At 44.2% G+C, this 25,145-nt stretch overlaps 1 protein-coding gene across 3 annotated transcripts in view; it reads right to left on the bottom strand.

Annotated features, from left to right (window-relative positions):
- Nucleotides 1–25,145, bottom strand: part of SHC3 (SHC adaptor protein 3) — a 177,560-nt gene that overhangs the window by 32,143 nt on the left and 120,272 nt on the right. For all 3 annotated transcript variants that reach the window (XM_088837733.1, XM_088837734.1, XM_088837735.1), the window contains 2 exons: nucleotides 23,121–23,172; nucleotides 9,039–9,165 (listed from right to left, as the gene is read on the bottom strand). In XM_088837733.1, the coding sequence (XP_088693859.1) occupies nucleotides 9,039–9,165; nucleotides 23,121–23,172 (179 nt within the window). The remainder of the gene's footprint in view (nucleotides 1–9,038; nucleotides 9,166–23,120; nucleotides 23,173–25,145) is intronic.

Below are 25,145 nucleotides of genomic sequence, written 5' to 3'. Positions count from 1 at the left end.
TTTGTGAGTCCTAGCCACAGCAATCAGAGGGGAAAAAAAGAGAAATTAAAGGAATTCAAATTGGAAAACAAGAAGCAAATTTGTCACTGTTTGCAAATGACATGATACTATACATAGAAAGTCCTAAAGATATTACCAGAAAACTGCCAGAACAGAATTCAGTAAAGTTGCAGGATACAAAATTAATATACAAAAATCTCTTGCATTCCAATACACTAACAACGAAAGATCAGAGAAACTAAGGAAACAATCCTATTTATCACTGCATCAGAAAGAATAAAATACCTAGGAATAAACCTTGCTTTAAGGAGGCAAGAGACCTATACTCAGAAAACTATAAGATACTGATGAAAGAAATTAAAGATAATGTAAACAGAGGGAGAATGTTCTTAGATTGGAAGAATCAACATTGTCAAAATGACTATACTACCCAAAGCAATCAGCAGATTCAATGAAATGTCTATCAAATTACCAATAACATTTTTCACAGAATTACAGCAAGAAAAATTTTACAATTTGTGTGGAAACACAAAAGACACTGAAGAGCTGAAGAGCCAAGACAATCTGGAGAAAGAAAAACAGAGCTGGGGGAATGAGTCTCTCTGACTTCATACTACACTACCAAGCTACAGTAATCAAAACAATGTGGTACTGGCACAAAAACAGAAATATAAAGCAGTGGAACAGGAAAGAAAGTCCAGAGATAAACTTACACACCTATGGTCACCTAATATGACAAAGGAGGGAAGAATATACAATGAAGAAAAGACAGTGTCCTCAATAAGTGAGCTGGGAAAACTGGACAACTACATATAAAAGAATGAAATTAGAACATGCTCTAACATCATACACAAATATATATTCAAAATGGATTAAAGACCTACATGAAAGACCAGAAACTATAAAATGCTTACAGGAAAACATTGGCAGAACACTTTCTGACATAAATCACAGCAAGATCTTTTTTGATTAATCTCCAAGATTAACAAAAATAAAAATAAACAAATGGGACCTAAATAAACTTAAAAGCTTTTGCACAGCAAAAGAAATTATCAACAAAATGAAAAGAAAACCCATAGAATGGGAAAAAATATTTTCAAACACAGCAACCTACAAGAGATTAATCTAAAATATATAAACAGCTCATGCAGCTCATTATAAAGAACAAACAACCCAATCAAAGATGTCTAAAAAGACATTTCTCCAAAGAAGACATCCAGATGGTCAAGAAGCACACAAAAAGATGCTCAATATCACTAATTACTAGAGAAATACAAATCAAAACTACAATGAGTTTTCCCCTCACATTAGTCAAAATGGCCATCATCAAACATTCTTCAAACAATAAATGCTTTAGAGGGTGTGGAGAAAAGGGAACTCTCCTCCACCATTGGTGGGAATGTAAATTGGTACGGCCACAATGCAGAACACAATGGAGATTCCTTAGAAAACTAAAAATAGAGCTACCATGTGATCCAGCAATCTCACTGATAGGCAAATATCCAGAGAAAAATCATAATCTGAAATAATACATGCACCCCAATGTTCATTACAGCACTATTTACAATAGCTAGGAAATGGAATCAACCTAAATGTCCATTGACAAGAGAAATGAATAAATAAGATGTGGCACATATATGCAATGGAATATTACTCAGCACTGAGTAAAGTAAGTCAGACACATAAAGATAAATATATGATGTTGTTTATACACGGGAATCTAACAAATAAATGGTACAAATGAACTTATTTATGAAAGAGAAATTGTCACAGATGCAGAAAATGAACTTATGGTGGGGAGGGGAAGGGAGGGAGGGATAAACTGCAAGATTGGAGCTAACATATACACACTACTGTATATGAAATAGACAACGAACAAGAACCTACCGTATAGCTCAGGGAACTCTATTCAGTACTCTGTAATGACCTACATGGGAAGAAAATCTAAAAAGAAGTGGAGATATATGCATATCGTCGTCTCATCGTGAAGTCGCTCAGTCGTGTCCGACTCTTTGTGACCCCGTGGACTGTAGCCTACCAGGCTCCTCCCTCCATGGGATTCTCCAGGCAAGAGTACTGGAGTGGGTTGCCACTTCCTTCTCCAGGGGATCTTCCCAACCCAGAGATCAAACCCAGGTCTCCCGTATTCCAGGCAGACGCTTTAACCTCTGAGCCACCAGGGAAGCCCATATATACATATATATATATATATATATATATATATGTATAACTGACTCACATTGTTGTATAGCAGAAAGTAATACAGCACTGTAAATCAACTATAAGTTTTAAAATAGGCTATGGATTTGAGCAGACATCTCTCCAAATAAAATACACAAATAGCTTATAAGCACATGAAAAGATGCTTGACATCAATAGTCATCAAGAAAATGCAAATCAAAATCACAATTAGAGACCACTTTGTACTCACTAGAATAGCTAAAATCAAAATGATGAACAATAACAAATATCAGTGAAATTGAAATTCATACATTCTGGTGAAAATGTAAAATGGTACAACCACTTTGGCAATCAGTTTGGCATTTTCTAAAACTTTAGCACAGAGTTACCATATGACTAGGCAATTCTATTCCTAGTTATATACCCAAGAGTATTGAAGCATCTGTTCACACAAGAACTTGTACACATATTCACAGCAACACAATTCACGTGAACTAAAAGGTAAAAACAACCCTAATATCCATAAACCAAGGAATGAATAAACAAAAGGTAACAAATGTATGCAAAAGAATATTATTCAAACCTAAAAATGCCATACTAACACATGCTACAACATAGCTTAACCTTGAAAACACTCCAATAAGTGAAAGAACTCAAGTACACATTGTATGAGTCCATTCATATAAAATATCCAGAACTGGCAAATCAACGAAGACAGAAAGTAGAGCAATGATTGTCTGGGGAGAGAAGATTGCAAGTTGGGGAATTAACTGCTAGTAAGTATGGAGTTTCTTGCTGGGGTGATGAAAATGTTCTGGAATTATATAGGAATGATAGTTATACAGTCTCTGACAGTACTAAATACTACAGAACTATGTATTCTAAAAGGGTATTTTCATCATAAATTATCAAAAAATTTTTTTTAATAATCAAAAGAGATTTGACTACATTTTCTCTGGTTTTGTGTTGAAAATGACCCTGGATTTTGGCAAGAAAAATCAGAGGAAAAATCTTCTAAGGAAAATCAGACCATACCAAAAATTCCATTCATTTAAAAGCACTATTTTTGATTTCCAGTTGGAGATGGGTGATGATTCCAGATACAGAGTCTGTCTCCCAATAATTAATACAATGAGCAAAAAATAATTCATGAATAATAAATAAAGTCATCCAACCACAAGCAGCAAGAGAAGAGAGAGGAAGCCATGTGCACCAAACTGAAACTTTGAGATGCTGGGGCAGCTTACTGGGCCCTAACGCCACCACACTCACTCCACACTCATCTGTCCCCAACTCTACTCTGAGGAATATGTACAAAGAAGCTGATTATACCAAATCCTCACACTTCCAGCTCATTCCCAATTTGAAGAGAAATGGCCTGAGCAAGCGAGAAGCAAACCCAAGGAGAACTGCTCACAAACAGAACCTCCTGTCTTGCTGGCCTCTGGGAAATCTAGAAGGAAAATGGGCCAGTGACTTCTGCAGTCCAAGGTCTCTGGAAAAGGGTGGGGAGGGGAAAAAGTGTGGCAGCTGGAGGCAAGATGTGCTCTCTCATGGCCCCAGCAGGGCCAGAAGGTGGCACATTCCCACCTGATGGGTCTCAGACCTGTTCAGTGGACACAAGCAGCCTGTCAGACCAGATGAGAATGATGCCAGGGAACACAGGACCCCTGGCTGATGCTCTCCTTTAGAAATTTCATACCATTACTTGCATATTGGATTCAAAATTTTCTCAATAGAGAAGATCTCTCTACTTCATTTTCTTTCCCCAAAACTTCTTCAAATTTTATTATACAGAAACATGTAAGGACTTCACACCTTAAGTATATGCCCAGAGAAGCATGTAGTTCAATTAACTCTCCCCACTCATTTTGTACATACTAATTTAATAGTATTTATTTGACTTTTATGTAACATTTTGAAAGTACAAAAAAGTTAAATTAATATAAAAGACACCCACACATCCACCACTGAGATTAAACAAGTGTGAACATTTTGCTATATTTGATTCCTTTCTTTTTAAAGAAACAAAATTTGTCAGACTCATATTGGATGAATAAGTATGTGATGTTAACAGTAAAATGTTAATAGTAGAATCTAGGTGGTTGGTTATACAGGTGTTCACTGCAAAATTCTTTTTACATACGGGAATACTGTTCTTATAAAATGTTAGGGAAGAGATACACTTAACAAAACCAGTTAGAGCCCACCTCAAGCCCTTGTCGTTTTCCCAGTCTGCTCTCTGTCAATATAGGATACATAGGTGACGCGAGTTCAGTCCCCGAGTTGGGAAGATCCCCTGAAGGAGGAAATGGCAACCCACTTCAGTCTTCTGGCCTAGAGAATCCCGTGGACAGAGGAGCCTGGTGGTCTACAGTCTATGGGGTCACAAAGAGTCGGACAAGACTTAGTATGCATGCATGCACCTAGCTTCTACGTACAAAAATTTGGGCTTCCAAGGTGACACAGTGGTAAATAATCTGCCTGCCAATGCAGGAGAAGGAAGAGACATAGGTTCGATCCGTGGGTCAGAAAGATCACCTGGAGTAGGAAATGGCCAATCACTCCAGTATTCTTCCCTGGGAAACTCCATGGACAGAGGAGCCTGGCGGGCTACAGCCCATGAGGTCGAAAAGAGTTGGACATGACTGAACATGCATGCATACATGTCCCTGTCATCCTCAAATGTCCTAGAGTTGGTATGTAATATTCTTGCATGCATGTTTTTATACTCTTTATACACGTGCATTTATCCATAAGCTACATATACAGTCATTTATGTGTTTTTTAAATTTCCATAAATGGTTCATATCCTTTTTTACTTCATTTAAAATGTTTGAGATTCATTTTGAAAATACACATATACTGATGAATTCTGTTTAATGACTATATTCCATTATAATATAAAATTTAGAACTTTGTTCACCCACTGTCCTGCCAAGGGCTATAGGGTCCCCACTACTTTCTAACTCTTTTTTCACACAGCTTATATGAGTTTGCCAAAGTCCTTGTCAACCAGGAAAAATGGGACCTTCATAGGCACCCCCAGAATGAACACCTTAAAAGAAATTTTCCAGTGGATGAAAAAAAAAATTTTAAATCTCTTTCAAGAAAGATGAAGACTTCAGAGAGATAATGAAGACAGAGGAGTATAATGCCTTCACAACTAAGTCCAGAATACGGTCATAGAAGTTGGAGGAAAAGTAAATTCAGGAGAAATTAACTTTTATTGACAGTGAACATACCACTGTAATAAGCTTTCAGTCAGAGAAGTGACTGAATGACCAATATGCCTCATTACTTTCTTTTTAGTGCTACATGGAATATTCTTATCTCCTAAGGAAACTCAAGAGTAGACGCTGAACATTTTTTATAATAAACTAAACTTCTCACAATTCCTGTTTACATTTACTATTTCGTTTAATGTTTAAATGAAACATTTAAACTCAGTTCTAGACCTTCTAGAACTAACACCAAAAAAGTTTATTTTCATCATAGGGGACTGGAATGCAAAAGTAGGAAGTCAAGAGATACCTAGAGTAACAGGCAAGTTTGGCCTTGGAGTACAAAATGAAGCAGGGAAAAGGCTAAGAGACTTTTGCCAAGAGAACATACTGGTCATAGCAAACACCTTCTTCCATCAACACAAGGGACAGCTCTACACAGGGACGTCGCCAGGTGTTTAATACTGAAATCGGGTTGATTATATTCTTTTCAGCCAATGATGGAGAAGCTCTATACTGTCAGTAAAAACAAAACCAGGAGTTGACTGTGGCTCAGATCATGAACTCCTTACTGCCAAATGCAGACTTAAATTGAAGAAAGTAGGGAAAAAACGCTAGACCATTCAGGTATGACCTAAATCAAATAAATCCCTTACAATTATACAGTGAAAGTGACAAAAAATTCAAGGGATTAGATCTGACAGATAGAGTGCCTGAAGATCTATGGTCAGAAGCTTGTAACACTGTATAGGAGGCGGTGATCAAAACCATCCCCAAGAAGAAGAAATGTAAAAAGGCAAAATGGTTTTCTGAGGAGGCCTTACAAATAGCTGAAGAAAGAAGAGATGCAAAAGGCAAAGGAGAAAAGGAAAGATATATCCATCTGAATGCAGAGTTCCAAAGAGGAGCAAGGAGAACTAAGAAAGCCTTCCTCAGCGATCAATGCAAAGAAATATAGGAAAACAATAGAATGGGAAAGACTAGAGAGCTCTTCAAGAAAATTAGAGATTCCAAGGGAACATTACATGCAAAGATGGGCTCGATAAAGGACAGGAATGGTATGGACCTAACAGAAGCAGAAGATATTAAGAAGAGGTGGCAAGAATACACAGAAGAACTATACAAAAAATATCTTCATGACCCAGATAACCATGATGGTGTGATCACTCACCTAGAGCCAGACAAACTGGAGTGAGAAGTCAAGTGAGCCTTAGGAAGCAACACTATGAACAAAACTAGTGGAGGTGATGGAATTCCAGTTCAGTTATTTCAAATCCTGAAAGATGATGCTGTGAAAGTGCTGCACTCAATATGCCAACAAATTTAGAAAACTCGGCAGTGGCCACAGGACTGGAAAAGGTCAGTTTTCATTCCAGTCCCAAAGAAAGGCAATGCCAAAGAATGCTCAAACTCCTGAACAATTGCACTCATCTCACAGGCTAGGAAAGTAATACTCAAAATTCTCCAAGCCAGGCTTCAACAGCACGTGAGCTGAGAACCTCCAGATGTTCAAGCTGAATTTAGAAAAGGCAGAGGAACCAGAGATCAATTGCTAACATCCGCTGGATAATCAAAAAAGCAAGAGAATTCCAGAAAAACATCTACTTCTATTTCATTGACTATGCTAAATCCTTTCACTGTGTGAATCATAACAAACTGTGGAAAATTCTTAAAGAGATGGGAATACCAGATGACCTTACCTGCCTCCTGAGAAATCTGTATGCAGGTCAGAAAGCAACAGTTAGAACTGGACATGGAACAACACACTGATTCCAAATTGGGAAAGGAGTACATCAAGGTTGTATATTGTCACCTTGCTAATTTATCTTATATGCAGAATACATCATGCAAAATGCCAGGCTGGATGAAGAACAAGCTGGAATCAAGATTGCCAGGAGAAATATCAATAACCTCAGATATGCAGATGACACCAGCCTTATGACAGAAAGTGAAGAGAAACTAAAGAGCCTCTTGATGAAGGTGAAAGAAGAGAGTGAAAACGCTGGCTTAAAACTCAACATTCAAAAAACTAAGATCATGGCATCTGGTCCCATCACTTCATGGCAAATAGATGGGGAAACAGTGGAAACAGTGGCTGACTTTATTTTTCTGGGCTCCAAAATCACTGCAGATGGTGATTGCAGCCATGAAATTAAAAGACACTTGCTCCTTGGAAGAAAAGCTATGACCAACCTAGACAGCATATTAAAAAGCATAGACATTACTTTGCCAACAAAGGTTCATATAGTCAAAGCTATGTTTTTTTCCAGTAGTCATGTATGGATGTGAGAGTTGGACTATAAAGAAAGCTGAGCACCAAAGAATTGATGCTTTTGAACTGTGGTATTGGAAAAGACTCTTGAGAGTCCCTTGGACTGCAAGGAGGTCCAACCAGTCCATCCTAAAGGAAATCAGTCCTGAATATTCATTGGAAGGACTGATGCTGAAGCTGAAACTCCAATACTTTGACCACCTGACATGCAGAAATGACTCATTGGAAAACACACTGATGCTGGGAAAGATTGAAGTCAGGAGAAGAAGGGGATGACAGAGGATGAGATGGTTGGATGGTGTCACTGACTCGATGGACCTGAGTTTTAGCAATCTCCAGGAGTTGATGATGGACGGGGCAGCCTGGCATGCTGCAGTCCATAGTGTCACAAAGGGTCAGACATGACTGAGCAACTGAACTGAACTGAACTTAATGTTTAAAATATTGCAAGCTACTGTTATTCCTATTTTACAGAGAAAACTTATTGTTCAGTCAGTAAGTGTGTCCATCTGTCTGTGATGCCCATGCACTGCTGCTCGCCATGCTTCCCTGTCCTTCACTGTCTCCTGGAGTTGGCTCAAACTCATGTCCATTGAGTTGGTGATACCGTCCCACCATCTGATCCTCTGTCACCCACTTCTCCTCTTGCTCTCAATCTTTCCCAGCTTCAGGGTCTTTTCCAATGAGTCAGCTCTTAGCATCATATGGCCAAAGGACTGGAGCTCCAGCTTCAGCGTCAATCCTTCCAACGAATATTCATGGTTGATTTCCTTTAGTATTGACTGGTATTGATCTCCTTGCAGTCCAAGGGACTCTCAAGAGTCTTCTACCTACAGAAAAAAACTGCTGAGACAAAGATCAGGGCCCTACAGCCATTGAGCCTGAAAGCTACAAAGTCCAATAAAGCAGAACCATACTGGTCATCCCAAGCATGGTGCCTCATGACAGGAGCCTCTGAATCAGGACTCTGGCTAACCCTGATGATGAGGCCAACAGGACAGGTAGAACCCGGGGTGATGCCGATCCAAGAAGACAACATAGGGAAACATCACATGCTTGCAGAGGAAACAGAATAAAAACATATCACAATGTTTTTTTGTAACCTTAGCTACTGTCACTATAGTTTCAAGGAAATGTTTTTCTAAACATTGGGAGCATCACCCATATGTCAGCTTCCATCTGTCGGTTTTCTGAGCCCCCTGACCAGGTGTCTCCAGGCCCAGGAAACCCTGTGATTAACAGTCTGTTCAGAGCACTCCTCAGAGAGCTGTTTTGTGGTTTTTCTCCTTTTAAGTCATTTTAAGAGGAAAGGTCAGAAAATACAGACAGGCCACTGCAAATGGTGTCACAGCACTACTCACCGGTCGTGAAGAGCAGCGATCTTGGAAGGACACTGCAAGTACTGCTTAAACCGGAGCTCAAAGGCTTGTCCGATGGAGCCGATGACATCCTGGGCCAGCCCATCACAACACTCCAGAATGTGACAAGCTGTGGGAGCAAGGGACACAGGCCCATTAGAGGCAGACACTGGAGCTACCCAGGCTCCTTGTTCCTGAGGGTGAAACCCCGCAGCCTAGGGAAGAAGAGGGGGCCAAGGAGGTGGCTTTCATAACATGTCCTGGCAGCTCTGCCTGCAGCTTAATCCCAGGAGCTCCCAGACACACAGCTTCACCACAGGGATCCATTTCTTAATAGCTTATTCTCTGCAAAAGTAAAAGTTCTATTTTTAAATCCATTTAAAATTTTTTAAATTCAACTTGATGGCTTTTCAATTGCTTGAGAGTCTATAAAATACCAACTTTGAACTCAACTGGGAAATAGAGTTTGGAGGAAAATCTTAACATGACAATGGAATCCCTCTAAGATCCCATGAGCCTTAAAAATGGACTTAAACTGACTCTTTTTAAAATGTATTTATTTTTAATTGCAGGATAACTGCTTCACAAGGTTGTGTTGGTTTCTGCCATAGATCAGCGTGAATCAGCCTTAGGGGACACATGTCCCCTCCCTCCTGAACCTCCCTCTCCACCTCTCCCTCCCTCCCACCCCATCTAGGTTGTCACAGAGCTGTGAGGTGAGCTGCCTGCGTCATACAGCAAAATCCCACCGGCTGTTTTACATGTGGTAATGTGTAAGTTTCAGTGCTACTCTCTCAGTTCATCCCACCCTGTCCCTTCCCTTGCTGTGTCCACCAGTCTGTCCTCTATGTCTGCTGCCCTGCAAATAGGTTCATCAGCACCATTTTTCTAGATTTCATGTATATGTGTTAATATGCAATATTTGTTTTTTCTTTCTGACTTACTTCACTCTCTATAACAGGTTCTAGCTTCATCCACCTCACTAGAACTGACTCAAATTCATTCCTTTTATGACAGAGTAATATTCCATTGTATATTTGTACAACAACTTCTTTATCCATTCATCTGTCGAAGGACATCTAGGCTGTTTCCATGTCCCGGCTATTGTAAATAGTGCTGCGATGAACATTGGGACACATGTGTCTTTTAGAATCATGGTTTTTCTCAGGGTTTATGCCTAATAGTGGGATTGCTGGCCCATATGGTAGTTTTAGTCCTAGATTTTTCAAGAAATCTGTTCTCCATAGTGGACTGCTTCAATTTACATTCCCACCAGTCTGCAAGAAGGTTCCCCTTTCTCCAGTATTTACTGTTTGTAGACGTTTTTTGATGATGGCCATTCTGAACAGTGTGAGGTGATACCTCATTGTAGTTAAACAGACTCTTACTGAATGAATCCTGAAGTATCCTATGGCCTTGGAGCAAGTTGTTTGCTTATTTCCTAGGCGGAGTAAAGTGTCATCACCAAAGGTGGCAACTCAAAGCACTAAGACTCAACTCAAAGCATCTTAACTTTTAAGATGCATTTAAAGAGATACTCGGACAAGGCGATGGCACCCCACTCCAGTACTCTTGCCTGGAAAATCCCATGGATGGAGAAGCCTGGTAGGCTGCAGTCCATGGGGTCATGAAGAGTCGGACACGACTGAGTGACTTCACTTTCACTTTTCACTTTCATGAATTGGAGAAGGAAATGGCAACCAACTCCAGTGTTCTTGCCTAGAGAATCCCAGGGACAGGGGAGCCTAGTGGGCTGCTGTCTATGGGGTCACACAGAGTCAGACATGACTGAAGTGACTTAGCAGCAGCAGCAAAGAGATACTAATTAACCAGTATGACAGACCCACCACATGCCAGCTGCATGTACACCAGATGAGGCTGGATATTCATGCTGGTTCTCATCAAAGGGGTGTTGACAGTCAGATGAGGGCCCCTCAGGGACCTGGAGCAACCCTTAACCCTTTGGGGTGCCTGCCTTCCTGGTGGCCAGGCTGTGGCATAATCCATGGGAACCTTCAGAGAATAAAGGGTCACATGGAGGAAGGTGCCAGAGAAGGCCCCCTCTGCTCTACAAGAAGAACTGTCTTCCCCCCAGACACATGTCCATGGCATCCCACAGAAGCATCTCATCCCCTCCACGTGGCACACTGACCAGTGGAACATGTTCTGCTACTAATGAGATAAAGGCATTCTCCCTGGAGAAAATGACAGATGTGTGTGTCACACTCCATCTTTCGCTTGCCACCAGTTAGGACACAACTGTGTTTCAAGGAGGTTCCTCCAGGAGCATGGTGGATGCCCAGCAGTGAGGAGAGGCATCGCTACAGCAGTGAGCTGTTCCATGGGGCAGTGATCACGGAGATGCAGAAGCATTGCCACTGCAGGGGAAATCAGCAAAGAGAGGACTCATTAAGATGGGAAACTGCGAGGGAAGGAGCAGAGACATCACCGCCTCCACAGTTTGGCCGCTCTTGAATCACGATGCTGCCTTCTCCATGCACAACGCCAGCCAGGCACTGCACAGCCCACCCTGATGGCGGCTGCTGGGCTGGGGAGCCTGAGGTTTCTTCTCTCACAGGCTCAAGGAAAGAGCATGCCTCTGAGGACACAGAAACAAGAATTCCCTGGGAAGACCAAGTGTAACTGGATTGCTGCTTCAGGCTGCAACGCATTCCCCTTGGGTCTCATGGCCATGCTCAGTTGCTTAGTCATGTCCAACTCTTGTGACCCTATGGACTGTAGCCCACCAGGTTCCTCTGTCCATAGGCTTTTCTAGGCAAGTGTAATACTGGAGTGAGTTGCCATTTCCTTCTCTAGGGGATCTTCCCGACCCAGGAATCAAACCCATGTCCCCTCATCTCCTACACTGGCAGGTGGATATTTTACCACTGAGCCACCAGGGAAGCCCTATCCCTTGGATACACTAGCCCTAGCACAGATACTCTTGCCTAGAAAATCCCATGGATGGAGGAGCCTGGTAGGCTGCAGTCCGCGGGGTCGCTAAGGGTCGGACACGACTGAGCGACTTCACTTTCACTTTTCACTTTCCGCTTTCACACACTGGAGAAGGAAATGGCAACCCACTCCAGTGTTCTTGCCTGGAGAATCCCAGGGACAGGGGAGCCTGGTGGGCTTCCGTGTATGGGGTCACACAGAGTCGGACACGACTGAAGTGACTTAGCAGCAGCAGCAGCAGCACAGATATGACCAAGGGATTTGTCCCAGGAGACAGATGTCCCAGCTGTATTTCTGTGATCCAATAATGATATTGTTTTATGTTATTATTGGTATTAGTATTTATTATTAACCCAGGTAAGCATAAAGCAAGCACATATTAAGCAGCTGTTGTAGTTGTGTGGTTGTTCATTAACGGACAGGATTGGAGGTGTCTTTCCAGCCAATAAGGAAATAGGAGTCTAGGATGGACTGAGGGAAAGACACCGGGCTCCCCCACCTGCCCCATGTTTCCAGCCACACCTACCTGCCCCCTCCACCCAGCATCAGCACCAGCCGAGGGAACCAGCTAGCTAGTACTCTGGAGAACCAGAATAAAGACTGGGGATGAGTCAAGAAAGTGAAGCTTGTTTTCCTTCTAAGGAGAAAAGCAGCGCCCTAGGCTTGAACACAGTGAGTGAAGAATAAGGTTTCTGCCGAGGTCCACACAGCCCTCTCATCTTCTACACCCCAGAGAAGTCCAGCTCTAAAATAGGTCTTCTTTAAGTCCGTTCCTGGGACATTTGGAAGATGCAAGGCTCGGGGTGGAAGCACCCTCGCTGAGCCCTAGTATTTGGATACAACAGGGTGACAGAACCTGCAGACGCAGAATTAAATCATGACTCTAGGCTCTGGGGCCAGGCTCTATCCTCAGTGGACTGAGTAAGTATCATCTGTTAGTTGGGTCTGAGGATCCTTCTGTAGAATGACTTCTCTGTGCTCCAGAAACTCACTCCAAATCTAAAACCAACCTGGGCTGACAGTCTCTCTGGGCCTGGGATTTTCTCTTGGTGCTGCAATGGTTTTTAGCATAAAAGCCACTATCATCTAGCCTCACTTGTGGGAGGACTATGAGGGCCTCCCCAAAGGTGACCACCAGAGCTGCTTGTTTTACACCCCACAATGAAAACAGGGAGCTGGAGGTGTCGGTCATTCATGAGTGAGGAGGAGAAGCACTGGATAAAAGGTACATACAGAGTGGTGGGGCCCAGAGTCAAGACTCAAAATGACATTGTAAAACCTAAAATGCGGCCCCCAAACAAACACAGGAGCAGCAAAATGAGGTCCTTCGTCAATCTGTCCCTTTGGGAGGAAACTGGCTCTTTCGTAGCGGTAAAGTAGTATACCACTGAGGGGTGAACAGCAGTGTACAGACGGAGGGTGAGGACCGGAGGTGCTTGTTTGCCCAGCTGGTCTCTCTTCTTGAACAAAAGCAAGGCTGACATCACTCTCCAGGAGCTCACTTAGACCACACAGCCACCACCTCAGCCCTGACACTAGCAAGGGGCCTCATCGGGCTTCACCACAAAGGCCTCTCCCAACCTGGGATGAGCCACTTGAGAGCAGCATGTGCTGAGGCCCTTGTAATCACATCAGATAGAACTGAGATATGGCGTCTTTACTCACATGGCAATCACACATCTTCCATGCACAGTAGACATTGGCAGGGCAGAAGTTACTATGTAAGATGCCGGTTCAGTTTCCCTGTGGCTCCAAATAAGTCCAGAGGCCGGTGGCTGCACCTGTCCACTGGTGTTCAAGGTTGCCCTGGCCATCTAACTGATGAACGGACTGCAGGCCACCTGGGACCTCCATTCATCTGAACTTGCTCTCTGAGCCCTGCCTGGGACAGCTGCTCTGTTAGTCAGCACAAACAAGTGATGCCACAGTAAGAAATAGCCCCAGCATCTCGGTGACAAGACAACTCCATTCTTGTCTGCTCATGCCTGGGCAACTCTCCTCAATCACCTCAGCTCTCCTCAACCGGGTGGTGACACCATGAGCCAGGCTGCTTTGATCTTTCAATCCTGAATTTCAATACAAGGCCTCCTCCACAAGCCAGGGAAGAAAGCCACAGCAGGGCCTTGTACCAGCACTCACGCATTCTGCTCTCACACAGAACTGTCACCTGGCTCCTCCTCTACCCGGGAGAGGCTGGCATTACTGTCTCCTGGGAGCTTGGGAGGAAGAAGGTCAGGACACAAGTGCGCACTGGCGATGCTTATCACGTGCACCAAAAACCCAAATGGCTTTACCTCCGTAAATAAGAAGTTGTCAAGGTTTGTCCATGCTTACCAATAAAGAACGCTTCACTATACGGAGCATATGTCCCAAATAGATGTCAACTTATTTATAAATTATGAACATAATATAAAAGTTCCTTCTTTCCTCGTGCTCAGTTGTGTCCAACTCTTTGCGACCCCATGTACTGTAACCTGCCAGGCTCCTCTGTCAGTGGAATTTTCCAGGCAAGAATACTGGAGCGAGTTGCCATTTCCTACTCCAGGGTTTTTCTGGATTCAGGAATCAAACCTGCATCTCCCGTGTCTGCTGAATTGACAGGTGAATTCTTTACACTAGCGCCTCTTGAGAAGCCCAATATAATGGTATGTATATTACAAAAATATCTTTTAAAACATGTAGGGCTTCCCTGGTGGCTCAGACAGTAAAGAATCTGTCTGCAATGCAGGAGACACTGGTTTGATCCCTGGGAAGGAAAGATCCCCTGGAGAAGGGAATGACAACCCACTCTTGCCTAGAGAATCCCATGGACAGAGGAGCCTTGTAGACTACAGTCCATGGGGTCACAAAGAGTCAGACATGACTGACACTTTCTTTTTACCTTTCAAAATTGACACAACAAAGATAAACAAAAGTTCAAGAGGTCTTGTTGACCCTGAAAGCATCACACTGTCAGTTATTATCTCAAAGTAAGATAAATATTTTGAGTGAGGTTCATCACTAACAATAATGTATAAAAATTCATCTTTCCATCTCTGGAATACTTTTCTTAATCATTTAGAGTCTGGAGGGGTTGATTCCTTATCTGATTATTGTGTGTGTGTGTTTGTGAAAGTAAGACCCCACTTGCCATACCCCCTCTGTGGTCCTGGAGCCACTGACACACAGAAAGGATGTCACTGGTTCATTGCACCTTTTATGTATGATTACAAGGTAATACCCCCCCATCTCAGATCAGCGACAACTATAAACAGAGGCTCCAGCATGTGTGTCCCATCACAGTGGCCACGTCGATACCCTGTGGGATGGGCTACCCCACCTTGGTGGGCACTAGTTCCATGGTGGGGGGGAGGGGGAGGCACTCTGCAAGTATGGGCAGAAAACCTCTCAGGATCTGTGCTGCCCTTTCAGGAAGTTATGACCCCTTCCACCCACACCCACACCACTCCCAACTCACACTTCACAGCCATCCAGGCAGCCCAGCCCCTGCAGTGGTCCCATCTTGGACTCTCCTCCTGTCGTCATATCTAGACTCATAGACTCTCCAAGAGTTCAAGTTCACAGCCACATTCTCTACCAACTGGTGACCAATTCCCTGACACAGGGAATCTCAGAGACACCTGGAATCATTGCCCATTCAGAAAAAGACCCTACCAAACAATAACTGCTCTCTCTTTCTCCTCAGTTCAGTTCAGTTCAGTCGCTCAGTCGTGTCCGACTCTCTGCGACCCCATGAATCACAGCACGCCAGGCCTCCCTGTCCATCACCAACTCCCGGAGTTCACCCAAACTCATGTCCATCGAGTCGGTGATGCCATCCAGCCATTTCATTCTCTGTCGTCCCCTTCTCCTCCCACCCCCAATCTTTCCCTGCATCAGACTCTTTTCCAGTGAGTCAACTCTTTGCATGAGGTGGCCAAAGTACTGGAGTTTCAGCTTTAGCATCAGTTCCTCCAATGAACACCCAGGATTGATCTCCTTTAGAATGAACTGGTTGGATCTCCTTGCAGTCCAAGGAACTCTCTAGTGGGCTGATAACTCTCACCCCTTAAAAGGAGCACTGAACACCAATTCTTAGCAGAGAGCTGGAGGCTACAAACTCAAGCATAGTTTTCAGTCAGCTCTAGTGGGTTCACTTAATATATTCACATGCTCCTCATTGTTTCAGATTTTTTTAATCCAAGATAGGTAAGAACTTCAAGATTCATCTCCCATGCTCTTAATTAAGAGTTGTTTTCTACATCACTAATTATTAGAGAAATGCAAACTAAAACCACAATGAGGTATCACCTCACACCAGTCAGACTGGCCATCATCAAGAAATCTACAAGCAATAAATGCTGGAGAGGGTGTGGAGAAAGAGGAATTCTTTTACATTATTGGTGGAAATGTCAATTTCCACTGTGAAGAACAGTATTGAGGTTCCTTAAAAATACTAAAAATAGAACTACCATATGACCCACAAATCGCACTCCTGGGCATATACTCTGAGAAGACCATAATTCATATTAACACATATATGTGGAATCTAAAAAATGGTTCAGATGAACCTATGTCCAGGGCAGGAATAGAGACTCAAACATAGAGAACAGACATGCAGATGCCGAGTGGGAAAGGCGGGTGAGTGAATTGGGAGATTAGCATTGACACATCTGCATTACCACGTGTAACATAGAGAGCTGGTGGGAAGCTGCTGTATGGCACAGGGAGCTCAGCTCAGTGCTCTGCAGTGATGTGGGGAACGGGAGAGAGGCTCAAGAGGGAGGGGCTGTATGTGTACACAGAGCTGATTCACTTCTTTGTACAATAGACACTAACACGATATCATAAAGCAACTGTAGCCCAATAATAAATAAACAAACAAAACAAAAAGATACATGCACCCCAATGTTCATTGCAGCACTATTTACAATAGTCAGGACATGGAAGCAACCTAGATGTCCATCAACAGAAGTAGCAGATGTGTGCTATTGTGTGTAAAATAGATAACTAGTGAGAACCTAACATATAGCACAGGGAACTCAACTCAGTGCTCTGTGATGACCTAAACGGGATGGAAATCCTAAAAGGAGGGGATGTATGTATATGCTCAGCTCATTCACTGCTGTACAACAGAAACCAATATAACATTGTAAAGCAACTATATTCTGATAAAAAATAATAAAAAATTGAGCTTAATATGTGTTCTAGCCCTAGGGCAGCAAACTAAAATTATAAGGAGATCATTTTGCAGCCTTCAGACTGGCAGGAATCAAAAAACCTGAAAAATGCCAAGTGTTCAAGAAGCCAAGGAGTCCTCCTGTGCCACTGTGGAATCGCAAAGTGAAATAAGCGTTTTTTTTTAAAGTTGAAGATGTCCCAAAACACAATGATTCGTTCCAGAAGTAAACCCTAAGAACATTCTTGCACATGAGCACAGGCAAATGTACAAACTATCTACTGGAGACTTCACTCAGGGGACGCTTGCTGAACATAACCTGCGTACCATGCCCTATCCTATAATCTACAGAAACAGCAAGAAACAAAACAGAGTCCTGCTCTCACAAAGCTGATGGTCTAGAGGGTAGACACTGAAAATAGGAAAGGAAAAGCTCACCATTCGCATGGATTGAACGGTGCCCCTGCACAGAGCCCTGTCTGCATCCTGACCTCTCGAACCTGTGTAGAAGGGTCTTTGCAGATGTCCTTAAGTTAAGGACCTCGAGATGAGATCATTCTGGATTAGGATGGGCCCCAATCCAATGACAAGTTTCTTGTTATAAGGGACAGACGAGGAGATGACACAGACGCAGAGGAGGAGGAGATGATGTGAAGACAGATGCCAAGACTAGAGTGATGCAACCACAAGCCAAGGGCTCCTGGAGCCACCAGACACTGGAAAAGGCAGGAAGCCTCCCCCCCGGAACCACTGGAGGAAGCATAGCCCTGCCCACATCTTGATTTTAGACCCTGAGCCTCCAGAACTATGAGAGAGCAACTTTTGTTGTCTTAAGTCACAAAGTTTGTGGTGATTTGTTCCAGTGGTCACAGGGCTCCCCTGGCAGCTCAGCCAGTAAAGAATCCGCCTGCAATGCAGGAGACCCCAGTTCAATTTCTGGGTCAGGAGGATCCCCTGGAGAAGGGACAGGCAACCCACTCCAGTATTTCTGGGCTTCCCTCATGGCACAGGTGGTAAAGAATCTGTCTACGATGCAGGAGATCTGGGTTTGATCCCTGGGTTGGGAAGATCCTTTGGAGGAGGAATTGGCAATCCACTCCAGTATTCTTGCCTGGAGAATCCCAAGGACAGAGGAGCCTAGCAGGCTACAGTCCATGTGGCGGGCTACAGTCCACGTGGCGGGCTACAGTCCATGGGGCCTCAAACAGTTGGGCACAACCGAGCGACTAAGCACAGCGCAGTCACAGAAAATCAATACGACCATAAAGACAATAATGCAAAATGTAAATGTAAATTAAGGACAACAGTACAGGATATTGGAGAAGGCAATGGCACCCCACTCCAGTACTCTTGCCTGGAAAATCCCATGGATGGAGGAGCCTGGTGGGCTGCAGTCCATGGGGTCGCGAAGAGTTGGACATGACTGAGTGACTTCAGTTTCACTTTTCACTTTCACACATTGGAGAAGGAAATGGCAACCCACTCCAGTGTTCTTGCCTGGAGGATCCCAGGGATGGGGGAGCCTGGTGGACTGCCGTCTATGGGGTCGCACAGAGTCGGACACGACTGACGCGACTTAGCAGCAGCAGCAGCGGCAGCATAGAATAAAATATGGGATGACCAGGGAAGTTGACCTACGAGGTGATGTCACAGAAGAAGCCTGAAGGAAGTCAGGGAGTGAACCACGGGAAGGGCTAGTGTAAGAACATCACAGGCATGGGGTTAAACAGGTGCAAAGGCCCTGAGACAGGTGCCTGCTTGACATGTTCAAGGATGAGCCATAAAGTAGTGGAGCTGGAGTGGAGGTGGGAGAAAATCACAGGAAACAAGACAGCAGATAGACCAGAAATCAGCTCACACCGCGACGAGTGAGACAAGCTCTGTGGAGGGAGGAAAGACTTAGCTCATGGCTTATCACAGTGAGGGGCCTAGGACCTGTGAGCAGAGATGTACAACAGGCTGGTACAAGTCTGACTTTCAGCCACAGTCTGAAAGTCTGACTTTCTGGACTAGGCAGAAATATTCAAGGTCTTCTGCACAGCATGTTTAAAGCCCAGAGGTTGGCTTATTTGTAAAAAAACAAACAAACAAAAAAAAAACAGTTGGCAATAGCCAGATAAGAGAAACAACAACCTAATCATTCGCTCATAGGAAAAATAACCTCCCACCACAGAGTTATTTGATGAAATTTAACCTCCTGGCTTAAAAAGACAAACCATTGCTTTCAAGTATAACGAGGTGATGAGGTTTTGCTTCTAGGGGAAGGAAAAGTGGAAGGAAGTGCTCTATTATTTAAGGAGTTCATACTCTGTAAGGTTCTACCAGAAAGTTACCTTCTGGGACCTACAAAGTTAAGGTAACCTACAAAGTTACCTTCTGGGGCCTCTGGTTCAAAGCCAGAGGAACCCTAAATTCAGGGTTGAAATGACCGTGAGCTAGCAGAGCAGCCTGAGGAAGGAAGTGTGGTCGTGTGAGCAGCAGTCCACAGGGTACTTCCCTCTCAAGCCCATTCACCACATTTCCCCTTATTCAGGAAACCCTGGGGGAAAATCAGCTTCTAACCCTGGGAAGCTTGTATAGAAGCCATACAAGCTGAACAGAGGGCTCTCTGCCGTCAGGTCAACACCACAGGACACGACTTTCTACAGCAAGTTCAGGAGTTCCAGTGGGTGCCTGAACAAGGATGCTACTGTGCTTATAGGTTATAGGAAGTACACAAGCCACATGCAGGCAGTCATATGTCTGAGCAGAACATTATCTTTTAGCTACTTTTGTGACCCAAACAGCCCATCCTGAACCAAAAGACATTAGGGTCCAGGGGATGGGAATCTTTGGGTCATAATCCAAATTCCATTGTGAAAAGAAAATGGTATATTAGGATCCTATAAAGCCTGCTTTGTTGAGAGTTTTATTCTGCATATATCAGGAGTTACCTTCCAGGCCTCCTTCCTGGTTGGCTTTGCTTTTCAGTGATAAGTTGCCACTTCATGAAACTTGCTCATTTGCAATGCTTATCTCCTCGAGATGGTGGTGGTGTTTACCATAGAACTTAATGACTTGCGTCAGAGATCCTTTACTCTTCCACCAGATTAATTAGATATACCATGGATTCTTGATACTCGAGAGAAAAATATAGATGCTGGTCTGTAAATACTTCTGATTAACCAAAACAGACACAGGAATGTATAAGCAGAAATCAAGGTGGAAAAGGTGAATGATAACGGTGAGGGACTCTGACTCATCTCTGTAGGATTCTGACAGAAGACTCTCTGAATTCCAGATGTGGAACCAGATATCCATCCATTCTGAGGAGCTCTGCCGGCAGCCAGGGAACCACAATGCTACAAGGCTTACCCTAGCATATTAACTGGGGCCACTGTTTGGGGAGTTGGCTATCTAAGAGTCCAAATAAGAACACTTACTCCCAGAATATCTTGCTAATATGACTCCTACGTGTCAGAGAAGTCATATTAAATTAAACTAAATTAAACTCTCTTCCTGGAAGTTTAATTCCAGGAGGAGGAAGAAGAACAGAGCAACCAGGGGAGCCCTCCACCAGCATCTTATGGAAGGAGGTAGTGGTGGGGTGGACAGACACAGGATGAAGGCAAAGCCGACTCTGAGATACTGTTCATAGCTGGACTCATGCAGCCCTCCTCCCTTCACCTACTGCTTCACAGAAGGCTGTGCCCTGTATTGTGTGTGTTTGCGGGGGTGGCAGGGGTGGGGACAGAGATGTGATGGATAAAGAAGGCTACAAATTCCTGTCGGAGGGCAGGTCTGGTTCCCTTGTCCCCTGAATCTGAGCTGGTTAGGACTGCTTTGATTGGTAAAACTATGACAGAGGTGGAGCCATGCCTGGCCTTCTACTGGATGTGTCCACATTGGCATTACGGAACCCAGAGTTGCTATGTGGGACATCCTACTTATTTGATGGAGGGACCACCTGGAGGGACCCTGAGACTCCATGCAGAGGGAGAAGGACCCTGCTGACTTAGATTTCTAGTTCTTCCTGCCAAGATATGAGGCATGGAAGTGAAATCAATCTGGCCCTCCTTAGACCAGGCCAGCTACCAGCCAAAGATCACCCAAGACCCCACTGATGCCACATAGAGCAGAAAAATTGGCCAACTGAGCCCTGCCTGGACTCGTGACACAATATATCAAAAAATACTTTTAAAATGATAGTCATTGAGCCACAAAGCTGTGTTACAGGCAACAGATAACTAGAAGGAAGGAGTGAACATCTCCCACAAAGCATCTCAAAGGACCCCTTTGCTGATGGTACCATCAAAGCACCAGCAGCACAGCACAGAGGTCTGGCATCTGTCTTCACACTAGCACTGCACATGGGTCCCAAAGGGGAGCTGGTCTAGAAACCAACACGTGTGTGAAACATATCCTGATTTCCATGACTTTGAAAAGGCACCGTGGGCAGAAGGCACTGCTGGATCCTGCCTGTGAGACAAGACAACAGCTTGTATGCATCTATGGCCCTAAGTCAAATGCATGGGGTTATATTCCTTCAGGGTCTGTCCCTAGAGCCTGATTTCTCAACCTTGGCTGAACATGGGCACCACAGCTCTGAAGCCTGAGCAATGGGATTTTTTAAATTCCCTAGGTGATTTAAAATATAGCTCATTTTGAGAACCATTGACCTAGAAACCATTAAAGGTATCAAAGGAAAGTCTAGGATTACTTGAGGTTAACTTGGAATGAACAAAAATGAAAGAAGAACTTCAACCAGTATAACTCTGGAATGTGGTGCAGCCTGCCACCTCCCCCTCCCCCAAGGTTAGTGGGAAAACAGAATTCCAAAATCACATCTGTGTTGAAATTTTAACAGAAGGGTGTGTGTGTATGTGTGTGTGGACAAAAATTCTGCAAAGCCAACTAGGAAATTTTACTTGGTTTCTGGGGTAGAGGGTGGGATGAGGAGGGGAACCAATGGGTGGTGAAGGGCAGGGCCATTTTGTCAACTTACAAGACCCACTGGGAAGCGTCATCGATGAGTTCTCAGTTGGAGTCGTGCGCCACCTGGTGGCTGCCTGGAATTCAAGCGTAGCACCCTCCCTACTCAGCCCACTGGCCCAAACCTGTTAACACTGGCGGGCTGGGGGGAGCTGTTTGTAACTGATGGGGTGGTGGGTAGGAAGGGAAGGTCTAGGAATAAAGGGTCCATGAGGATTGGAAGTACTTGATCCTTCAAATCTCCTGCTGCTGCTGCTAAGTCACTTCAGTCGTATCCGATTCTGTGCAACCCCATAGATGGAAGCCCACCAGGCTCCCCCGTCCCTGGGATTCTCCAGGCAAGAACACTGGAGTGGGTTGCCATTTCCTTCTCCAATGCATGAAAGTGAAAAGTGAAAGTGAAGTTGCTCAGCCGTGTCTGACTCTTAGTGACCCCATGGACTGCAGCCTACCAGGCTCCTCCATCCATGAGATTCTCAAATCCCCTACCTAGCCTATGTCTGAGGCCTGTGTCTAGCATTTTTTGAAGGGTTTAAGAGGAAAGCCCTGAGCTTGGACACTGGCCTCCAGGGCTGTTGCAGAGCAGTGTGAGACAGTTGGCAGTGGACAAATGAGGAGATGGTGTCGGGCAGGAGGCTAGCAGTTTGTAAAGGCTTCAGGTGTAACTGAGTCCACCTTCAGAGTCTAAGTGGGAGCTGCCTTGCACAGGTCAGGTGTACCAAGTGCTAGCCATCTGGATACAGGAGTGTGTTTCAGGCTCTCAGATATCCAGCATCTCCTATACAGATGTGTGGTTCAGACTCTCAGATATCCAGTGTCTCCTAACCCAGCCAGGTGTGCTGCCACACTTCACAGCCTGTAAAGCTCAATTATCGCTGACAGTATGAGAGAACACTTGTTTGTGCAGGTGAGGAGGGCTGAGATCATGAAGACCAACGTGTATCTAGTGTTAAGCCCAGCTGCACATGAATGAGAAATGACGAAGGTCACACATGGCTTACCTCTGCGATTAACAGGGTCCTTAGCAACGTACGCAACGTAGTCTGTTGTGTCCTGTGAAAGAAAAAGGAAATGCCACATCACTAATCACGGGTGAAGCAGGTGCATCGTGTACACAGCAGCTCAGATACCAAGAGCAGGCCAAACGACAGACCAGCTAAAGGACATGTCTCAAACTGTATGGAGGGGAGGGATCACCGGAGATCGGCAGACAGCTGTCACTCACACTGTGAGCAGCAAGGACCTAGAAGGCCCAGGTACTCAACATGTTGGATCACCCAAGGAGTTGTAAAAACACTGATCACTGAGTCCCAGCTCCCAGATAATCTGATTTAACCAGAGTGGATGTGGGCCCTGGGCATCAGAATTTTTAAAAGTTCCACATATAGTTCTATTATGGACCAAGGCTAAGAAACACTGCCATCAGCTCTCAAACAATGGTGCTCAAATCTGAGCTGGTGTCAAGAGTCCCCCACAAGGCTTGTTACAGCGCAGATCGCTGGGCCTCACCCCAGGGTCTCCAACTGGGCAAGTCCGAGCTGAGGGCCCAAAATGTACGTTTCTGACAAGTTTCCAGGCAGTTCCTGCTGCTGCTGCTGCTGATGATCTGGGGGCCACACTGAGAAAATCAGAACTGGATATTCAAAGATTGGTTACAAATACCCCAAATGGGTGGGTGAGATATGATGACTTAATGACTGATTTTAATCCTTTTGAGATGTTTCCAAAGTTTGAATTCTATTGAGAAGTCTCCCCCTCATACATGAAATGTAAGTCCCCTTGCTGATTCACCTACTTGGCACACAGAGGAATTGATGATCTCAGAAGTGGGCCTAAGCAACCATGTGGGTTTTAGTTTCTAAACAGAGGAACCAACAATTCTCTGAATTCTTTTTTTTTTTTTTTTGAGGGGGGGCGAGTTGTGCTGGGTCTTCATTGCTGCTCATGAGCTTTCTCTAGTTGCTGCAATAAAGGGCTACTCACTAGTTGTGCCCAGGCTTCTCATTAAGGTAGCTTCTCTTGTTGTGGAGCACAGGCTCTAGGGCACGTGGGTTTAGTTGCCCTGCAGCCTGTGAGCTCAATTCCCAGCCGAGGGATTGAACCTCTGTCCCCTGCATTGGCAGGCCAATTCTCAACCACTGGACCACCAGCAGTGGCCACAGGACTGGAAAAGGTCAGTTTTCATTCCAATCCCTAAGAAAGGTAATGCCAAAGAATGCTCAAACTACCACACTAGTAAAGTAATGCTCAAAATTCTCCAAGCCAGGCTTCAACAATATGTGAACCGTGAACTTTCAGATGTTCAAGCTGGATTTAGAAAAGGCAGAGGAACCAGAGATCAAATTGCTAACATCCGCTGGATCATTGAAAAAGCAAGAGAGTTCCAGAAAAACATCTATTTTTGCTTTATTGACTATGCCAAAGCCTTTGACTGTGTGGATCACAATAAACTGTGGAAAATTCTGAAAGAGATGGGAGTAGCAGACCACCTGACTTGCCTCTTGAGAAACCTGTATGCAGGTCAGGAAGCAACAGTTAGAACTGGACATGGAACTTTCCAACAGACTGGTTCCAAATAGGAAAAGGAGTACATCAAGGCTGTATATTGTCACCGTGTTTATTTAACTTATATGCGGAGTACATCATGAGAAATGCTGGGCTGGAGGAAGCACAAGCTGGAATCAAGATTGCTGGGAGAAATATCAATAACCTCAGATGTGCAGATGACACCACCCTTATGGCAGAAAGTGAAGAAGAACTAAAGAGCCTCTTGATGAGAGTGAAAAACTTGGCTTGAAGCTCAACATTCAGAAAACAAAGATCATGGCATCTGGTCCCATCACTTCATGGCAAGATGGAGAAACAGTGGAAGCAGTGGCAGACTTTATTTTGGGGGGCTCCAAAATCACTGCAGATGGTAACTGCAGCCATTAAATTAACAGACGTTTACTCCTTGGGAGAAAAGTTATGATCAACCTAGGCAACATATTAAAAAGCAGAGATGTTACTTTGCCAACAAAGGTCCA

This window comes from Moschus berezovskii, chromosome 7 (assembly GCF_049115385.1).
Source record: "Moschus berezovskii isolate FMDL1 chromosome 7, NW_MosBer_1.0, whole genome shotgun sequence".
Lineage (NCBI taxonomy): Eukaryota > Metazoa > Chordata > Mammalia > Artiodactyla > Moschidae > Moschus > Moschus berezovskii.
The sequence above is the reverse complement of the archived record's forward strand: the minus strand, read 5'-3'. Positions and strand labels throughout refer to the sequence as shown.